Source organism: Bubalus kerabau, chromosome 1 (assembly GCF_029407905.1).
Source record: "Bubalus kerabau isolate K-KA32 ecotype Philippines breed swamp buffalo chromosome 1, PCC_UOA_SB_1v2, whole genome shotgun sequence".
NCBI classification, from domain to species: Eukaryota; Metazoa; Chordata; class Mammalia; order Artiodactyla; family Bovidae; genus Bubalus; species Bubalus kerabau.
This window is the reverse complement of record NC_073624.1, coordinates 150,713,381-150,728,847: the sequence shown is the minus strand read 5'-3', so window position 1 is coordinate 150,728,847 and position 15,467 is coordinate 150,713,381. Positions and strand designations below refer to the sequence as shown.

Here is a 15,467-nt window from a genome sequence, read left to right as displayed (position 1 = left end):
TGTATGCCAAGCGCATTCCTGGCCAGGCTGGGAGGTGGGACCAGGCACCTCCGGGCCTTTCCCACCTGCAAAGTGAAAATGCCCTTGGAAGAGCAACACATAAATCACACCAAATTTTTTATGTGTTGAGCACAGTAGGATTGGGCCACTTAGCATATCATTCTCGTCCTCAAGTTGCTTCTATCCTAGTTGGGAAAAGCGCGAGTCAATGACAACAATATAGTTAGCATATATTAGTGCCAAGTACAGTTCTCAAGGTCTGAAGTTAACTCATTTAACCCTATGAGTACATACTATGTGATCATCACCCCTGTTTTCCAACCAGGTAAACTGAGGCATAGAAAGTGTTTTTTTTTTTTTAAGTAGCTAGTTCATACAGTCCACACTTGTTCAAGATTCAGTGGAGGGCTTCTTGGAAGAGGAGGCACTTCACAACAAACATCTCAATAAAAACAAAGCCTGCTATGTTCGTGGCAATTTAGTTTTCAAAGCTCTTTCATAAAGATCCCTGTGAAGTCAGCTGGGCAAGTTGATCAGCCCCATTTTCAGACGAGGAAAAAGAGACTCAGAGAGGCTAAGGGACTTGCATACGGTTACAGAGATAAGAGGTGGTACAGTTGAAATTAGAACCCAGGCCTTGTGCCACCTCCCAGTGCTTGGTGCCCTGTGCCCAGATGGGGCACAGGAGGAGGGAGATGGCACCCAGGCGAGGGGACCTTCAGGGAGATCCCTGCATCAAAGGACAACTTTCCCGAGTGTCCAAACACAGGTCCAGGGCTGCCACGGAGACTTGATCTATTCCGGGCCAAGCTGTAGTTGGACAGTCAGGCTCACAGGTCCCCTGAGCCGTGTAAAGAATAGTCAGGGTGAGGGGAGTGATGACAAGTTCAAAGTCGGCCCTGCCTGCCACTGTCTCCCCAACCAGCTGGAGGATTTTCAGCTCCTGTAAATCATACCTTCAGCTGGTTCCCAGAGAGCCCAAGTGTTCCCGGCTGGCTGCAAGCTCAGCACAATCTCACCAATGACACAGCTGAGCCAGGCTCATCTGCCAGCCCCCCACCCCCCTAAAGGGGTGCCTGCTGCCTGGCCACCAGCACAGCTGTTCGAGGCCCCCACCTCCTTCACTGCTGGTCATGGAAAAGGCCGTGGGCCCGGGAGCTAGCAACCTGGTTAATCTAACACTCTCATCTGTTTCCCCAGTTGCTTCTCAGCAATATTTCCAACTCTGCACAGTAGGTCCAGCAAGCACTAGCATAATCCAAGTAGCCGGCAAAGTGAGGCCCAGACAGGGAAATCGACTTGCCCAAGCTCACACAGCTGCACGGGAGCAGAGCCCAGCCGGGAACCCAGGCTCCTGCCCCAGTCCTGGGCCTGCACTCGAAGGCAGAGCTGTGCTGGCCACTTTCCCCTCTCTGGGAGCAACTGCCCCTACTCCCAGCTCCTTCCCGTGTGCAATCATTGATCACTGAGACCCTTTCCTGGGTGACAAACTGAGCAAAGACCCTCAAAACTCCTGAGAGGTAGCTGAGGAGGGTAGTAAGAGTGTGGATGTTGAAGACTCAACTCTTGGGATTCAAATCCCGAGGGAGCTTGGGCAGCTTGACCAATTTGAGTCTGTAACAGGGGGATCACGATAGAGCAGACTTCCCATCATTGCTTAAGGATTCGGTGAGATCATGCAAGTAATCTAACTATTAAAATGCAGGTACAAGTTGGTTACTACTATTATTTTTATTTTTAACCACAACAACCTACTTCTGCCACCCAAGACACAACACAAGTTGCTTGCCCCATGGTGGGCTGACTGTGGCCTTCTGAAATGCCACTCCTGGGGCTTCTGCCTGTACACCCAATCACTCAATGCTGCCTCCACTATGAACCTCCCCATCTCCAAGCCCAGAATGAAGTCCTTCCTCCCCTCAAGCATTAGCAGCACCCTGGAGCTCACAGTTCCCACTTGCCTGGGGTGGACGGGACATTTACCACAACATCCTCTTCTCAGCTCCAAACGGGGGCTCCACACACAGAGTCCCCAAGTTGTGGTTAAGCGCACAGACTTTGGGGTCAGGCAGCACTGGGTTCAAGCTCAATTTCCACCCTATATAAGCTGTGTGACCCAGTGCAAATTACTAACCCTCTCTGAGCCCTCTGCCTTCTCATCTGTAAAGTAGGGATTATAAGGCCCGCTTTCTTGGTCTGCTACAAGGATTCAATGAAGCAATGTGTATGAAGAGCTTACCTAGACACAGAGTAAGTGTGTAATTAAAGATAGTTGCCATTTTCCCGGTTACCTTTCATGTGTGTGTCCCACACTGCCACCAAGCACAGCTGGCACAGGTGCGCAGTGCAGGCCGTTAACGCCGGCCTGCACGACAGGTGGCACATCATTACCATTAGTGATATTACGGCTGCACCCAAAACACTCACCCCGTCCCCACTCGTGCCAAGAGGGAGTCCATGGCTGGGTGTGCCACGGGCTCCAGATGTGCCCGGGCAGGGGCCTCTAAGGAGTGGCTACAGTCCAGAACCCCCCAGAAGGACACCATTCTACCCTATAACCCCTTTGAGGGCCGATGCTGACCTGGGGAGTGGCAGAAAGGAAGCAGGGCCACAGCGGCATCCAGGCCCTTCCGGATCCTGTGAGTCATCCACACCTCCCAGAAGGAAGCATGAAAGCCCTGCTCTGTGAAGGCACCACTGAGCCAGGGCCCCGGACTGGCTTGTCCAGCACCTGCTCACCTGGACAGATACTAGATCACCTCTTTCCTCCAGAACCTCATCTAGTACCGACAGCCTTAGGGAGCAGCTGGGCTCCCCTTCCTAAGCACTCCAGCCTCGGACTGCAGCAGCTTTGAGGCACTTGGACTCCTTTACTTTAAAATCAAGTCCCAAGCTTGCAGCCCACCAACCCAGGCCCCTTCTTCCCTAGGCCCAGACGTACCCCATGCCTGCATGGGCAGAGCCCCCTTAAATTCCTTTGCAGCTGGTGTAAGAAGTTAGGGCAGGAATTCAATAGTAACTCTCTGAGGCCCTTGGGCAAGCTCCCTACTTGGGCCTCAGTTTCCTTATCTGTAAAGTGGGAGTGATTGACTAGTGATTATCAAATTGTCCCTCAGGAGGCACTAGTTGCTCATTGCTGGCCCTCTGAGGATTCTCAGGTGAGGGGTAAAATCCAAGGTGAGGAATACAGGCTGCTAGTGCTGTCTACCTCTGACCTTAACTTCAACCACAGATTGTGATTTCTCCTTAACACATTACTGTCTCAGCCATTCTAATTTTTTTTTTTTTTTTTTTTTTTGTATTGTTCTTAGCTACTGAGCTGCATTGCCTCTGTGCAAGTGGCCGGTGGAAAAGCACAAACCATGCTCGGAGCACACACCTCGCTGATGCCTTGGACCGCCCCCCACCCGCTGGATTCCTCATATCCACGCCCTCAACCCTTCAATTCCTGTAGCTTTGCCACCGTCCCCTGTCCAGGAACTGCTTTGGGAGACAATGACCTCCTCTTCTCTGTGTCCTAAGGAACACTCTGGTTAAGGAAACAGTCATTCTCACCTTGTGGCTCTCCATCCTCTCCCGACAGATGACTTCTTCCCTTTACTTAGACAGAGGGAGAGGGGCACAGAGAGGGATAAAGCCCCTCCCGGGATACCAGGTACAAAGAGAGTTGCAGAAAAGCCCCTCCCAGATCCCCCTCTCGCCCGCCCACTTTGCGTCTGCTTCAACCTCATGCCTGATGTCCTGCCATCCTCGCCCCACGTCTCCCACTCCGAGCCCGGTGCGGGCTGCCCCCGCAGGGAGCTGTCTGCGTGCATGCAGGCACATAGCTCCTCCGTCTACTGAGACCGCGGACGCGGGTCAGCCCACCTGAAAATTGCTCTCGCTGGGTCCAGACGAAACAGCTGGGCATTGATGGAGTTTGCAGAGAAATTAATCAGCGCCGACTGGCAGCAGTGCCAGGCGCTGCCTGGGCCCAATCCATCCTAATGAATCCCGAGCTCCTGCCTTAATGGCTCCTGACAAGACTAATTTAGTCGTGTAGGTGATTAGCGTGGGCATTATCACCTGAATTGTGGCTCAGGACGCTCTGGAGGTCTGAGAGGTGCGGGGGGAGGTCTGCCTGGGGAAGTCGGCTCCCTGTGCGCCAACCTTGGCAACACATGGAGGGACTGGAGCCAACAGGAGGGGAATCGGCAAGACATTCACGTCCACTCACCCTTCCATCCTTCCTTCATCCTTCTACTCATCCGACCAGCATCTGTTAAGGCCCACTTTACACAAAGCACTGTGCTTGGCACCGAGGACATGTGCCAAGACGCTCAGCTGTCTTGGCTGCACAGTGGACACGATGACACCTCTCTGAGACTCACTGTGAGGTCGACAGGAGCCCACGTTTCAAATGCTTAACAGAGGCCCTGGAAACGCTAGCTAATAGTATTGTTCTACAATCTTACATTATCCATAAATACCGAAATGATAATGAATTGCAATATCGATATTAATTAAGGTAATAAGCAAAAACGAACCACCAATGGGGAGTTACCACAAATAACCCTGACAGGACTTTGCTAAGAGCTTTCATAGAGTCAAATTCAAAGCAAACAGAGGGTGAGGAATGGGGGAGCTACGGCCCCTCCCAGGCAGGTGACATCTGAGCTACATCTCAAAAGATAGCAGGAATCCATCAGGCAGGGAAGGGGAAAAGGTGCTCCCTGCTGAAGGAACAACATGGGCCGGGGTGTAGTGATGAGATGGAGGTGAGAGGTCGGGGTGCTGAGCAGGTTCCCATGACTGGGGAGCAGGTATAGAGCGGTGTGTGACGGGCTATGATAAAGAGTTCTCACTCCTTTCTCTGGGCACTTGGGAGGCTTTGCTGCTGCTGCTGCTGCTGCTGCTAAGTCACTTCAGTCGTGTCCGACTCTGTGTGACCCCATAGACGGCAGCCCATCAGGCTCCCCCGTCCCTGGGATTCTCCAGGCAAGAACACTGGAGTGGGTTGCCATTTTCTTCTTCAATGCATGAAAATGAAAAGTCAAAGTGAAGTCGCTCAGTCGTGTCCGACTCTTCGCGACCCCATGGACTGCAGCCAACCAGGCTCCTCCATCCATGGGATTTTCCAGGCAAGAGTACTGGAGTGGGGTGCCACTGCCTTCTCCGTAGGAGGCTTTAGGCTGGGGCTATTTAGAATTGGGATAGGATGAGTGACCTTGGGACCCAGCCCTGAGGAACACTGCCCCCTCCAGGACCTGAAGAATGAGGATTGGGTGCCAGCCAAAGTAGACGGACTAGATGCCCCCCATCCCCCTCAGAATCCTAAATCAGCTTGGTGCCTCCAAGCCAGGTGTCATGGGCTGCTTCTGTGTCCCTCCCTGGAGGCCAGCCAGAGCTCAGTGCCCTGAGGGTCCCTAGAAAATATGTCACATACATGCCCGGCAGGCAACTGGGGTAATAACACACGACCCCTGGCACAGTGTGGGCTTTGCCATTCACATGTGCAGGCAGAGACAGCACCTGTGCCATCTGGGGGGCACGCTGTCCTGGGCCTTCTCACTGGCAGCCATCCTTGTCGTCATCCACACCTCGTTCCCAACACCTTTGGGGGTGCAGGGTTGCCTGGCCTGAGACTTTAGGAGGATAGCAAGCAGGCATGGAGCCAGCCCTAGTCCCCGCCTTGGAAGGTCCCCCGACCCCTGCCACTCACAAACTCCAGACGTCACTCCTGCCCCAAGGCACCTGGAGCCCTGGGCATGAGCCAGTCACAGGGGTGGGCTCAGGGGACACGGAGATGCCAGGCACCTGGAAGGATTCACAGGGCAACACGGGAGACAGAGGAGGACTTGAGTAACAACAGCTCTGCAACTAGACTAGCAGAGGAGAAGGCAAAGGAAGCGGCACTTGAACCCTGCCTGGGGAAATCCAGGAAGGCTACACAGAGGCAGTGGCATCTAAATCAACTTGACTGACCAACAGAGGTCCATCACGTTCCAGGCAAAAGGAGCAGCAACTGCAAAGGGCAAGAGGTAGGAACTCACCTTTCGTGCTCAAGGAACTGCAAGGAAACTGATGTGGCTGGAGTGCACGAGTCACTCCATTGGGGTGGGGGTGGGGAATAGACTGAGAAGGCACAGCTAGAGGTCATGCCCTGGAAGAGATAAACATTGCTGCTGAAAGGCCACAAGGCCTGAGGATTAGGTCGGCTTTAGCCACGGGGAGGTGGTCGGTGATCTCAACACGAGCAAAACTGGTGGAGTGGATTGGGGAGGGCAATCAGAGACAGCAAGCAACCTTGCACCCTGTCCTTCATTCTAAAGGTGTCACATAGCCATTGCTGCTGACAGCCAGGGCCAAGGTGTGGGCAATGCCAAGCAGCCTGACCATTCCGTGCTCACTGTGCCCTTGCTCTGCCCCGCCCAGGCCAGGCTCTGCTGTCAGTGACTGAGGTTCACGTCTGGAGAGGACATGCAAGGACAAGGGGACCCTGGATGCTAACAGGCCAGGGGAAGGCAGGGCTGCTTGATGACTTCATTTGGCTGCTGTCTTTTTCTGCTGGGAGATGGTCTACAAAAGAACATCACACAGAGGGAATTGGAAGCTAAGATAGGAGGAGACAGAGACGGAACAAGCAGCCGGTGCACGGGATTTCAGACGGCCGGGCTGTGCCCTCCCATTCTGCTCCCGAGCACAGGGCCGCTCACCTGTGGTCGGAAATTGAGGCAAGAGCATAAAGGATAGAAACACTCAGAAGGTTTGAGGTGAATGAAAGTCCTAATCTCTAGCCCAGGAGATTACAGAAACTACATCCTGACAGAGCCTGTAGCCAAACTCTACCTTCCTTCCATTCTTAAAAGGAATTTAAAAACAAAACGCTCTGGACACTGCCTCAAACACTCAATAAACACTATCATTATAATAATATATATTATACATGTACCTTTTATATCATAGTTATCATTATTATTCTGTAAATTTCCAGTGGTCAGAATTAGGCTCAGTGGGTAGGAGTTCCAGGGACAGGTTTCATAGTAATATTACAAAGACTTTTGCATCCCCAGAACTGTCTCCAAGAACAGAAATGAGCAGCCTGATAAGACCCTGAGTTCCCCATCACTGGGGGTCCAGGCAGAAGCCAGATATTCTGTCCCAGGTTACCTTCCCAGCTGGAAGTTTGGTCTGCCCACAGCTCTGACAGCCTCCTCTGGTAAGCTGACTAATTTGGGCTCTGGTTCTAGCCACTGGCGCTAGCCACCCCACTGGACCCAGCCCATCTACATGCTTGTCTGTCCCCTCTGCAAACTGGTGGCTGGTGGGACAGTAAACCAGTCATTCCTGGGCCACACGAAAGTCCTCCTTTCTGTAAGAACAAAGCATTCCAGGCATGGAGGCTTTCGAGTTAACAACAGGGTATGTACACATGCCAATGATCCAGAGGGGAAGCTATTCCATCCCATTTTACAGTTCAGAGCACCAAGATTCAGAGAGCAAAGGGTAGTGAGAGCCAAGCCCCAAAGTCAAGTCTCTAGGCCGCCTCATTCCACACAGCAGGCAAAGGGCCAGTCCCCTGACAAGCTGTTTCAACCCTTACCCTCACTCTGGCCGCTGCTGGTCAGAGGCCTGCATCCTGGCACATTCACATGACTTCACACCCACTGAGTGGCCCAGGGCAAGTAAGTGGCAGCACTCATTGGCGGTTTCCAGGGCTGTGCTATCGGAGGGCCCAGAGATACAACACCCTGGGCTGGCAGGAATGCCCAGGCCAAAACTCACTGGGGCCCACCTTCCCAGTGCCTTCTCATTGGCAAGATGGGGAGACAGAGGCTGAGAGAGGGATGGCACTGTGCCCAATACCACACTGCAAGGAATAGAAACTGGGTGCCTGACTTTCAGGGTAGAACTGGGCTGTGCCATCCTCATGTAAAAAGAAGCAAGGAGGCCAGGACAGTACAGGCCAGCTCAGCACTGGCCCCTGTCCAGAGAGAGGAGCAGAGCTGCCTTCCAGCTCATTGAGTCCTCTCTCTCTCCTGCAGGCTCCCAGAGCCGGGGATCAATCCCCACTGCATCAGACGGACACCCCTGCTGTGACTGCCACAATGGGCTGCATCCTAGGAGTTATTCCTGGAGGCCAACCGATGTCAGCATCTCCAGAAGATGATCAAGAGCTGGGGCTAAAGGTAACTGGAGCAGGGCCTGCTGGTGTGTTCACTGGGGGCACCCCACCCGCCTCCCTGCCGCACAGGCCTCAGAGAACCCCCCACTCAGGGCTGAGCGGGGCAGTGCAGGCCACAAGCACTCCTCACCTGAGGGGGCTTTCCTCTGCATCAGCAGCCCCAACTAGTCAGTGGCTGGCCACAGCTCTGCCTCAGGGACCTCACCTGTCCCAGATATATTTCTTCCACCCTGAAGGACTCTCCAGGAGGATAAGGTTCAGACACTTAAAAAACCAGCCACAGGAAACAGCATGTGAAGAAATGGAAAGGACACTTTCGGGACTTCGCTCAAGCGCCATCACCTCCCCCAAACTTCTCCTGCTTCTCCCTGCCCCCAGGGGGATGACCCTCCCCCTTCAACCCCCACTGGGGCTTAACCAGACAACCAGCGCCCGCTGCTACCACCCAAGACTCTGGTTTCTTTATCCCTCTGTCAAATTCCTCTCTGAATTCACAGCACTCGGGCCTGGCACAGGGGGCACCCCGTCTGTATCTGATGAACTGATGAATGAACTGAAAAAAGTAGAGCCCCTAATGGTGATAAACGCTGCCTACATTCATCATTTACGGATCCACGTGCACTGGGCCTCTGCGCGGCTGGCTCCACGCCAGCCCCGCACCAGGTCTGGGGAGGAGCCATGAAGAGTCCAGGAGCCCTCAAACAACACCCCTGACCCAACTCAGCACGGTCCCCAAAAGACTGCCAGCCATGCTTTCCACCCCGCAGAAGGTGCTCTAAGCCTCTGGGAGAACATTCCAGAGAAGCAATCTGCCTCACTCTGGGATAACACTTCAAACACCACATCCCCGATCACCAACCCCCAAATCCAGCCTCACAACACTGCTGTGTGGGCCTGCTAACCATCAAAAGAGAGGCTACTTTCTACACAGTGGCCCCCACAGCCCTACAGAGCATCACTGGGCCATGCGGACAAGCCCCACAATAGTCAGAAACACACCCGCTGTGCCCAGCACCCATCCACAAAAAAAGGGAGACTGGGAGGGAAGGCCTCTGCAGGGGCTGCTTGTGTGTCCCTGAACACAGCAGGGTGAGGCTGGGGCCCACTAAGGCTCTCCTCTTCAAGCAGAGATTTTCTTTGAAGAATTTTGCATTTAGTTTGGTTTTACATATATGAAAGAGTGCTGTAAATGACCTATTAGTTAAACATCTTCAGAGCCCTCCCCTCTCCAAGCCATCCTGCTTCACTTTCAAGTACAGGTGATGCTCCCGAAAGATGCACCATGCTGGCCCTCTATGTACACTGCTCCTGGTACACAGCTCCACTCTGATACCCACAAAGCAGGCAGATCTGAGGGTAAGAAGCCCCAGGTTACAAGCACTTTCTCTAAAACAGACAAGAATGAAGGGACGCAAGAGGGAGTGTTGGTGAATGTGACGTGGAGTGGTTTTCCTCTGTGCTCGCAGGCTTCCTTGGTGGCTCAGATGGTAAAGAATCTGCCTCAGTACAGGAGACCTGGATTCAATCCCTGGATGGGGAGGATCCCCTGGAGAAGGGAGTGGCAACCCACTCCAGTATTCTTTTTTTTTTTTTTTTAATTTTTTTTTTTTTTTTTTAAGAGACAGGGTCTCGCTATATTGCCCAGGCTGGAGTACAGTGGCTATTCACAGGCGCGATCCCACTACTGATCAGCACGGGAGTTTTGACCTGCTCCGTTTCCGACCTGGGCCGGTTCACCCCTCCTTAGGCAACCTGGTGGCCCCCCGCTCCCGGGAGGTCACCATATTGATGCCGAACTTAGTGCGGACACCCGATCGGCATAGCGCACTGCAGCCCAGAACTCCTGAGCTCAAGCGATCCTCCAGCCTCAGCCTCCCGAGTAGCTGGGATTACAGGCGCGCGCCACCGCGCCCGGCCCACTCCAGTATTCTTGCCTGAAGAATTCCATGGACAGAAGAACCTGGCTGGCTACAGTCCATGGGGTCACAAAGAGTCAAACATGGCCGAGTGACTAACACACACACACACACACACACACACACACACAACCAGTGCTGTCCCATCAGCACAGCTTTAAGATGGGTTTGATCAATTCAACCCCATTTATTGAGAAGCTTCGGGATCCCTAGAGCTGAGCTAAGGCCATGGGGCTACATCTGCCGACCTCCAGCTACAGGTAAACGAGCCTGGCCCTCAGGAAGGGCTCACGAGGACAGACCTGGGTGATGAGGTGAGTCAAGTTGGGGCAGGTGGGAGGTGGTGAGGGGCACGGACCAAGATGCTCATGATCACTTCCTCAACAGTTTTGTTTTTTTTTTAATGACAAAAAAAACAGGCATACCCAGTGCAGAGTAAACTCAGTAATCACAGAAAAGTACAAAAGGCTGCAAATCAAATTATAAGAGCTTCCATCTTCAAATTTTCATGAGGAAGAGGAACAAGCCATTTTGTAGGACAAAATTAACATAGAAGTGAAAGTCAAGCAACTTGGGCTCAATGTGATAAAATCTTTGATACTGAGACCTCCTCTCTTTTTGGAATGGGCCAACACAAGAAGTAGTGAGTGCCCCGTCCCTGGAGGCAACCAAGAAGAGACCACATGAACACCCATCGTCACCATTGCAGAGGTTCCAATCGCAGGGGGATGATCATCTCCATGTCTAATATCTCTTTCACTTGTGGGAAAGGAGGCCACCCCACACCACCCAGCATGCCCACCAGCCCTTGTGCCAACTCACCCACAGGCGTATCCTCACTGATCAGCAGGTATGTGTCAAAGAAGTGGTTGGTGAAGAAGGGCAGTCGGTTCACCTGGCCTGGAAGTTAGAGAAGAGCATCAAGCATCAGTCAAGTACCCTCATGCCAATTCTATACGTTCTGCAAGGGGCACAGAGTGGGGGCTACAGTGGGCACTGAACCTGCATCCAGTGCCATGGCCCCTGGTAGCTCACTGCTCTGCCCCAAGGCCAACCAGGAGTAACTACAAGACAGGCAGAAGGCTGTGAGGTCATTTGGTCAGCCAGGCCACCAGCCATGTGTAGCTATTGAGCCCGGGTCCACATCGGGATGTGGTGAAATGTAAAATACACACAGGTTTTTGAAGACCTTGTATGGAAACTGAAAGTCACTCAGTCGTGTCCAACTCTTTGAGACCCCTTGGACTATACAGTCCATGGAATTCTCCAGGCCAGAATACTGGAGTGGGTAGCCTTTCCCTTCTCCAGGGGATCTTCCCAACCCAGGGATCAAACCCAGGTCTCCCACATTGCAGGCAGATTCTTTACCAGCTGAGCCAGAAGGGAAGCCCAAGAATACTGGAGTGGGTAGCCTATCCCTTCTCCAGAGGATCATCCTGACCCAGGAATTGAACTGGGGTCTCCTTCATTGCAGGCAGATTCTTTACCAACTGAGCTATCAGGGAAGCCCTGTATGGAAAAGTGAGTATAAAATATCTCATTCGTCTTTTGTATTGATTACATGTGGAAATGATAATATTGTAGTTATACTGGATTATGTAAAATACATTATTAAAATGAGTTGCACCTGTTTCTTTTCTAATGCAATTCCTGGAAAATGTAAGAGCACACTTGTGGCTCACATTGTATTTGTACTGGGCAGCCCAGCTATACACAGAATGGGAGCTAGGTAAAGAAAAGGGCCGTCCACGTTGTTAACCACTGCAACTCCGGTGCCCGGAATCCGGCTTGGCACAGAGCTTCAGAACTCCTTGGAATTTTTCAGAGCAACAGGAATGTCTTTTGTTATTCATAAGGAGTTCCTTTGACCACATCTAAGTTTATGCAATACTTTGGCCACCTGATATGAAGATATGACTCATTAGAAAAGACTCTGATGCTGGGAAAGATTCAAGACAGGAGGAGAAATGGACGACAGAGGATGAGAAGGTTGAATGGCATCACCAACTCGATGGACATGAGTTTATACAAGCTCCGGGAGCTGGTGATGGAGAGGGAAGCCTGGTGTGCTGCAGTCCATGGGGGTCGCAGAGTTGGACACAGCTGAGCAACTGAACTGAAAGTTTATGCAAATGAGGTGACTTTTTAAATTAAAAAATGCTGTGTTAATTTCTGGTGAAAGAAAAGTGATTCAGTTCTTTTCATGTTCTTTTCCACTGTATAGTTTATTATAAGATATTGAATATAGTTCCCTGTGATGTATGGTAGAACCTTCTTGTCTATTTATTTTATATATAGTGGTTTGGATCTGCTAATTCCAAATTCCTAATTTATCCCTCCCCCTAACTTTCCCCTCTGGTAACCATAAGCTTGTTTTTTATGTCTGTGGGTCTGCTTCTGTTTTGTAAATAAGTTCAGCTGTGTCATATTTTAGATTCCATGTATAAGTAGTATCGCTGGTAATTTGTCTTTGTCTGTCTGACTTACTTCACTTAGTATGATAAACTCGGATTGTATCCATGTAACTGCAAATGGCATTATTGCATTCATTTTACAGCTGAGTAGTATTCCACTGTATATATGTACCACATCTTTATTCAGTCCTCTGTTGATGAACATTTAGGTTGCTTCCATGTCTTGGCTATTGTAAATAATGCTGCTATAAACACTGGATGCGTGTATCTTTTTGAATTAGAGATTTCTCCAGATATATGCCCAGGAGTGGGAATGCTGGATCATATGGAAACTATTTTTAGTTTTTAAGGAACCTCCATACTGTTCTCTATAGAGGTTGCACCAATTTACATTCCCACCAATGGGATAGGAGGGTTCCCTTTTCCCAATGAGGTGATTTACAAAGGAGCCTCTACAGAAAACCTCAGGATGGGGCCAATCACTGAAGACCAAGTGATTTGATGGGAACTTTCAGTCCATCCCCAACCTTAGGGAGGGAAGGAAGGGAGGCTGAGGCTGGAGATTTCCAAGATTTGATGAGCTTCCAGGTTGGTGAACACACCCATCTGCTGGAAGGATGATGCTCCTAGAGAAACATGGAAGCTCCACCTGACCCCAGGCTCCCCCGCCCCACACACAGACCTCATCCCATGCACCTCTTCCATCTAGCTGTTCCCAAGTTGGACGCTTTATGCTTTATACTCAACCAGTAAATGTAATAAGTGAACTATTTTCCTGAGTTCTGTGAGTCATTCTAGCTAACTGAACCTGAGAAGGGCTAGTAGGAAGCCCTGATTTATAGCTGGTTGGTCAGAAGCACAGGTGGCCTGGGACTCACCACTAGCATCTAAAGCACAGCTGAACCCCTAAATCTGTGGACTCTGACCCTAACTCCAGGTAGTTGAGCATCAGGATTGAACTGAATTGTTGGACACACGGTCGGTGTCTGGAGAGTGAGAGAACTGGTTGTTGGTATTGGAAAACACCCCAGTAGGCAAGTGAGGGCACTTCCCCCTCTGACCCTGCCAGCCGGGGGTTGGGGGTTGGCCTGTCTCAATGGGGCCGGCATTGTATAGTGCACACGTTAGTGGCTTGTGCTGGGTCTTCCAGGGGCCCTGAATGTGGATGGGCTGCAGCCCTCTCCTCCCTCATTTCCGTGGACCTGGCTCCCTCAGAGTTTAGGCCAGGGCCAAGAACACAGAGGCCAGCATTTCCGCCATTGCCTGAGATCTCCCAGTGGGGAACAGGCAGGACTAGCGGCATTTCCACCCCCACCTGCCTTCACTCGGGCACCAGGCTGTGTCACTTCTGGTTCTGCAAGCGTTGTAGCCTCTTTCTCCCCTCCTGGCCTGGACTGCTGGCCCTTCTGCCTTCTCTTGCCAAATTCCTAGTCATTCTTCAAGTTTTTGTCTTAGATGTCTCTTCTTCCAAGAAGCCCTCCCTGGCCACTGCATTTCATCCACACCCTTACACCCTCTCGAATGAGGAATCTGGGGCTCCTCACGTACACGACAGCCTCAGAAACAGGCCAGTGGTCAAGGGCTGCACTTTTGTTTGGAACTTCCCTGCACCTCTTTCTAGTCATGCGACCTTCCTGAACCTCAGTTTACTCAGGTGTAAAACAGCGATAACAACAAGACTTAACTTCTTTGCTGTGCTGGGGATTAAATGAGATTACATACATAAAGCGCTTAGCACCATGCTCTCGAACACAGCATGCACTCGATAAGTGGTAGCTATGATTAACACCAAGATGGTTAGACATCATCACTGACTCAATGGACATGAATTTGAGCAAACTCTGGGAGACAGTAGAGGACACAAGAGCCTGGCATGCATGTTCATGGGGTCGCAAAGAGTCAGACACGACTCAGCGACTGAACAGCAACAAAAATTAATCGTAGCGCTTCCCATGCAGCCAGAGGGGGATGGATCCCTGCTGGGGGCCTTGAGCTCCCTGATGGAAAGTGGCTGAGCCAGGGGAGAAGGCTCAGGGGTGCCCAGAGAATCAAGGGTGGGCTCAGGCTGGTGGGAGAGGGAAATCAGCCAGGAAAAACATCACCCGCAGCAGCATCGTTCTTTTTCAAATTTTGTTTCACACAACCTGCCAATAATCAGCCACTGAGAGTCCTGCACGGGCAGCTGGGCAGAGCCCGGGGGACGTGTGTCGCCTGCCACACACCGAGCAGGACTGAGCTCTGGGAACAGGCTGCTACCCCAGGAAGCCCAGTGGCCTTGGGCTGCCAGTGGCGGCTGGAAAGGTCCTGGAAGGAGTGCGAAGGGGGAGGGCCCACAGGTCACTTGTTTGCTTAAAGACACTTTTAAAGCACGGAGGCTGTGTCCTCCCACCTCAGGAGCCTCGAGGCCTCTGGCCAAGTGGGAATGTGAGTGAGTGCGGCAAGGGGAGGGGACCACGGTGACTTCTGTAAGGAAGGGGAGTCCAGTTGCCTGCAACCATGATGCACCCCTCTGTCTCTGCCCCACATAGCTCATTCCCTGGTCTGGCATCTACTGTTCACTCAGCCCTGGACGCCTTCTCCGCACATTCCTGGCCCACTTGCACTGATCCTTTCCTACAAAGTAGATGTGAGTCCACCAGCTTTAAATGTTTCAAACACACAAACAAGATTCAAGTTTTAAACCATCACAGGCCTGAGGGGAGAAGGGAGAAGGCGAATTTGGGCTGCAGGTCCTGGACGACAGGCCTTCCCCACAAAGGCGAGGAAGGGAAAGATTTGAGAAGGAAGCAAAGCTGGGAAGGTGGAAGAGTGGAACGGTCAAGACACTCAGTGTGGGAAGGATCAGGTGTCCACCAGGCCAGGAAGCACAACCTCACTCAGAGCTGTGGGATGGGACAGGGAATTCTTACAGCTTGAAGAACACCGAAAGTGGCAGAGCCTGGACTGGAACCAGGAAGGCCCGACTCCAGCCCA

At 51.8% G+C, this 15,467-nt stretch overlaps 1 protein-coding gene across 4 annotated transcripts in view; it reads right to left on the bottom strand.

Moving 5' to 3' along the window:
• The window catches only part of CDH23 (cadherin related 23), a 435,990-nt gene that overhangs the window by 377,113 nt on the left and 43,410 nt on the right, over window positions 1–15,467 (bottom strand). For all 4 annotated transcript variants that reach the window (XM_055535167.1, XM_055535177.1, XM_055535147.1 and 1 more), the window contains exon 3: window positions 10,903–10,980. In XM_055535167.1, the coding sequence (XP_055391142.1) occupies window positions 10,903–10,980 (78 nt within the window). The remainder of the gene's footprint in view (window positions 1–10,902; window positions 10,981–15,467) is intronic.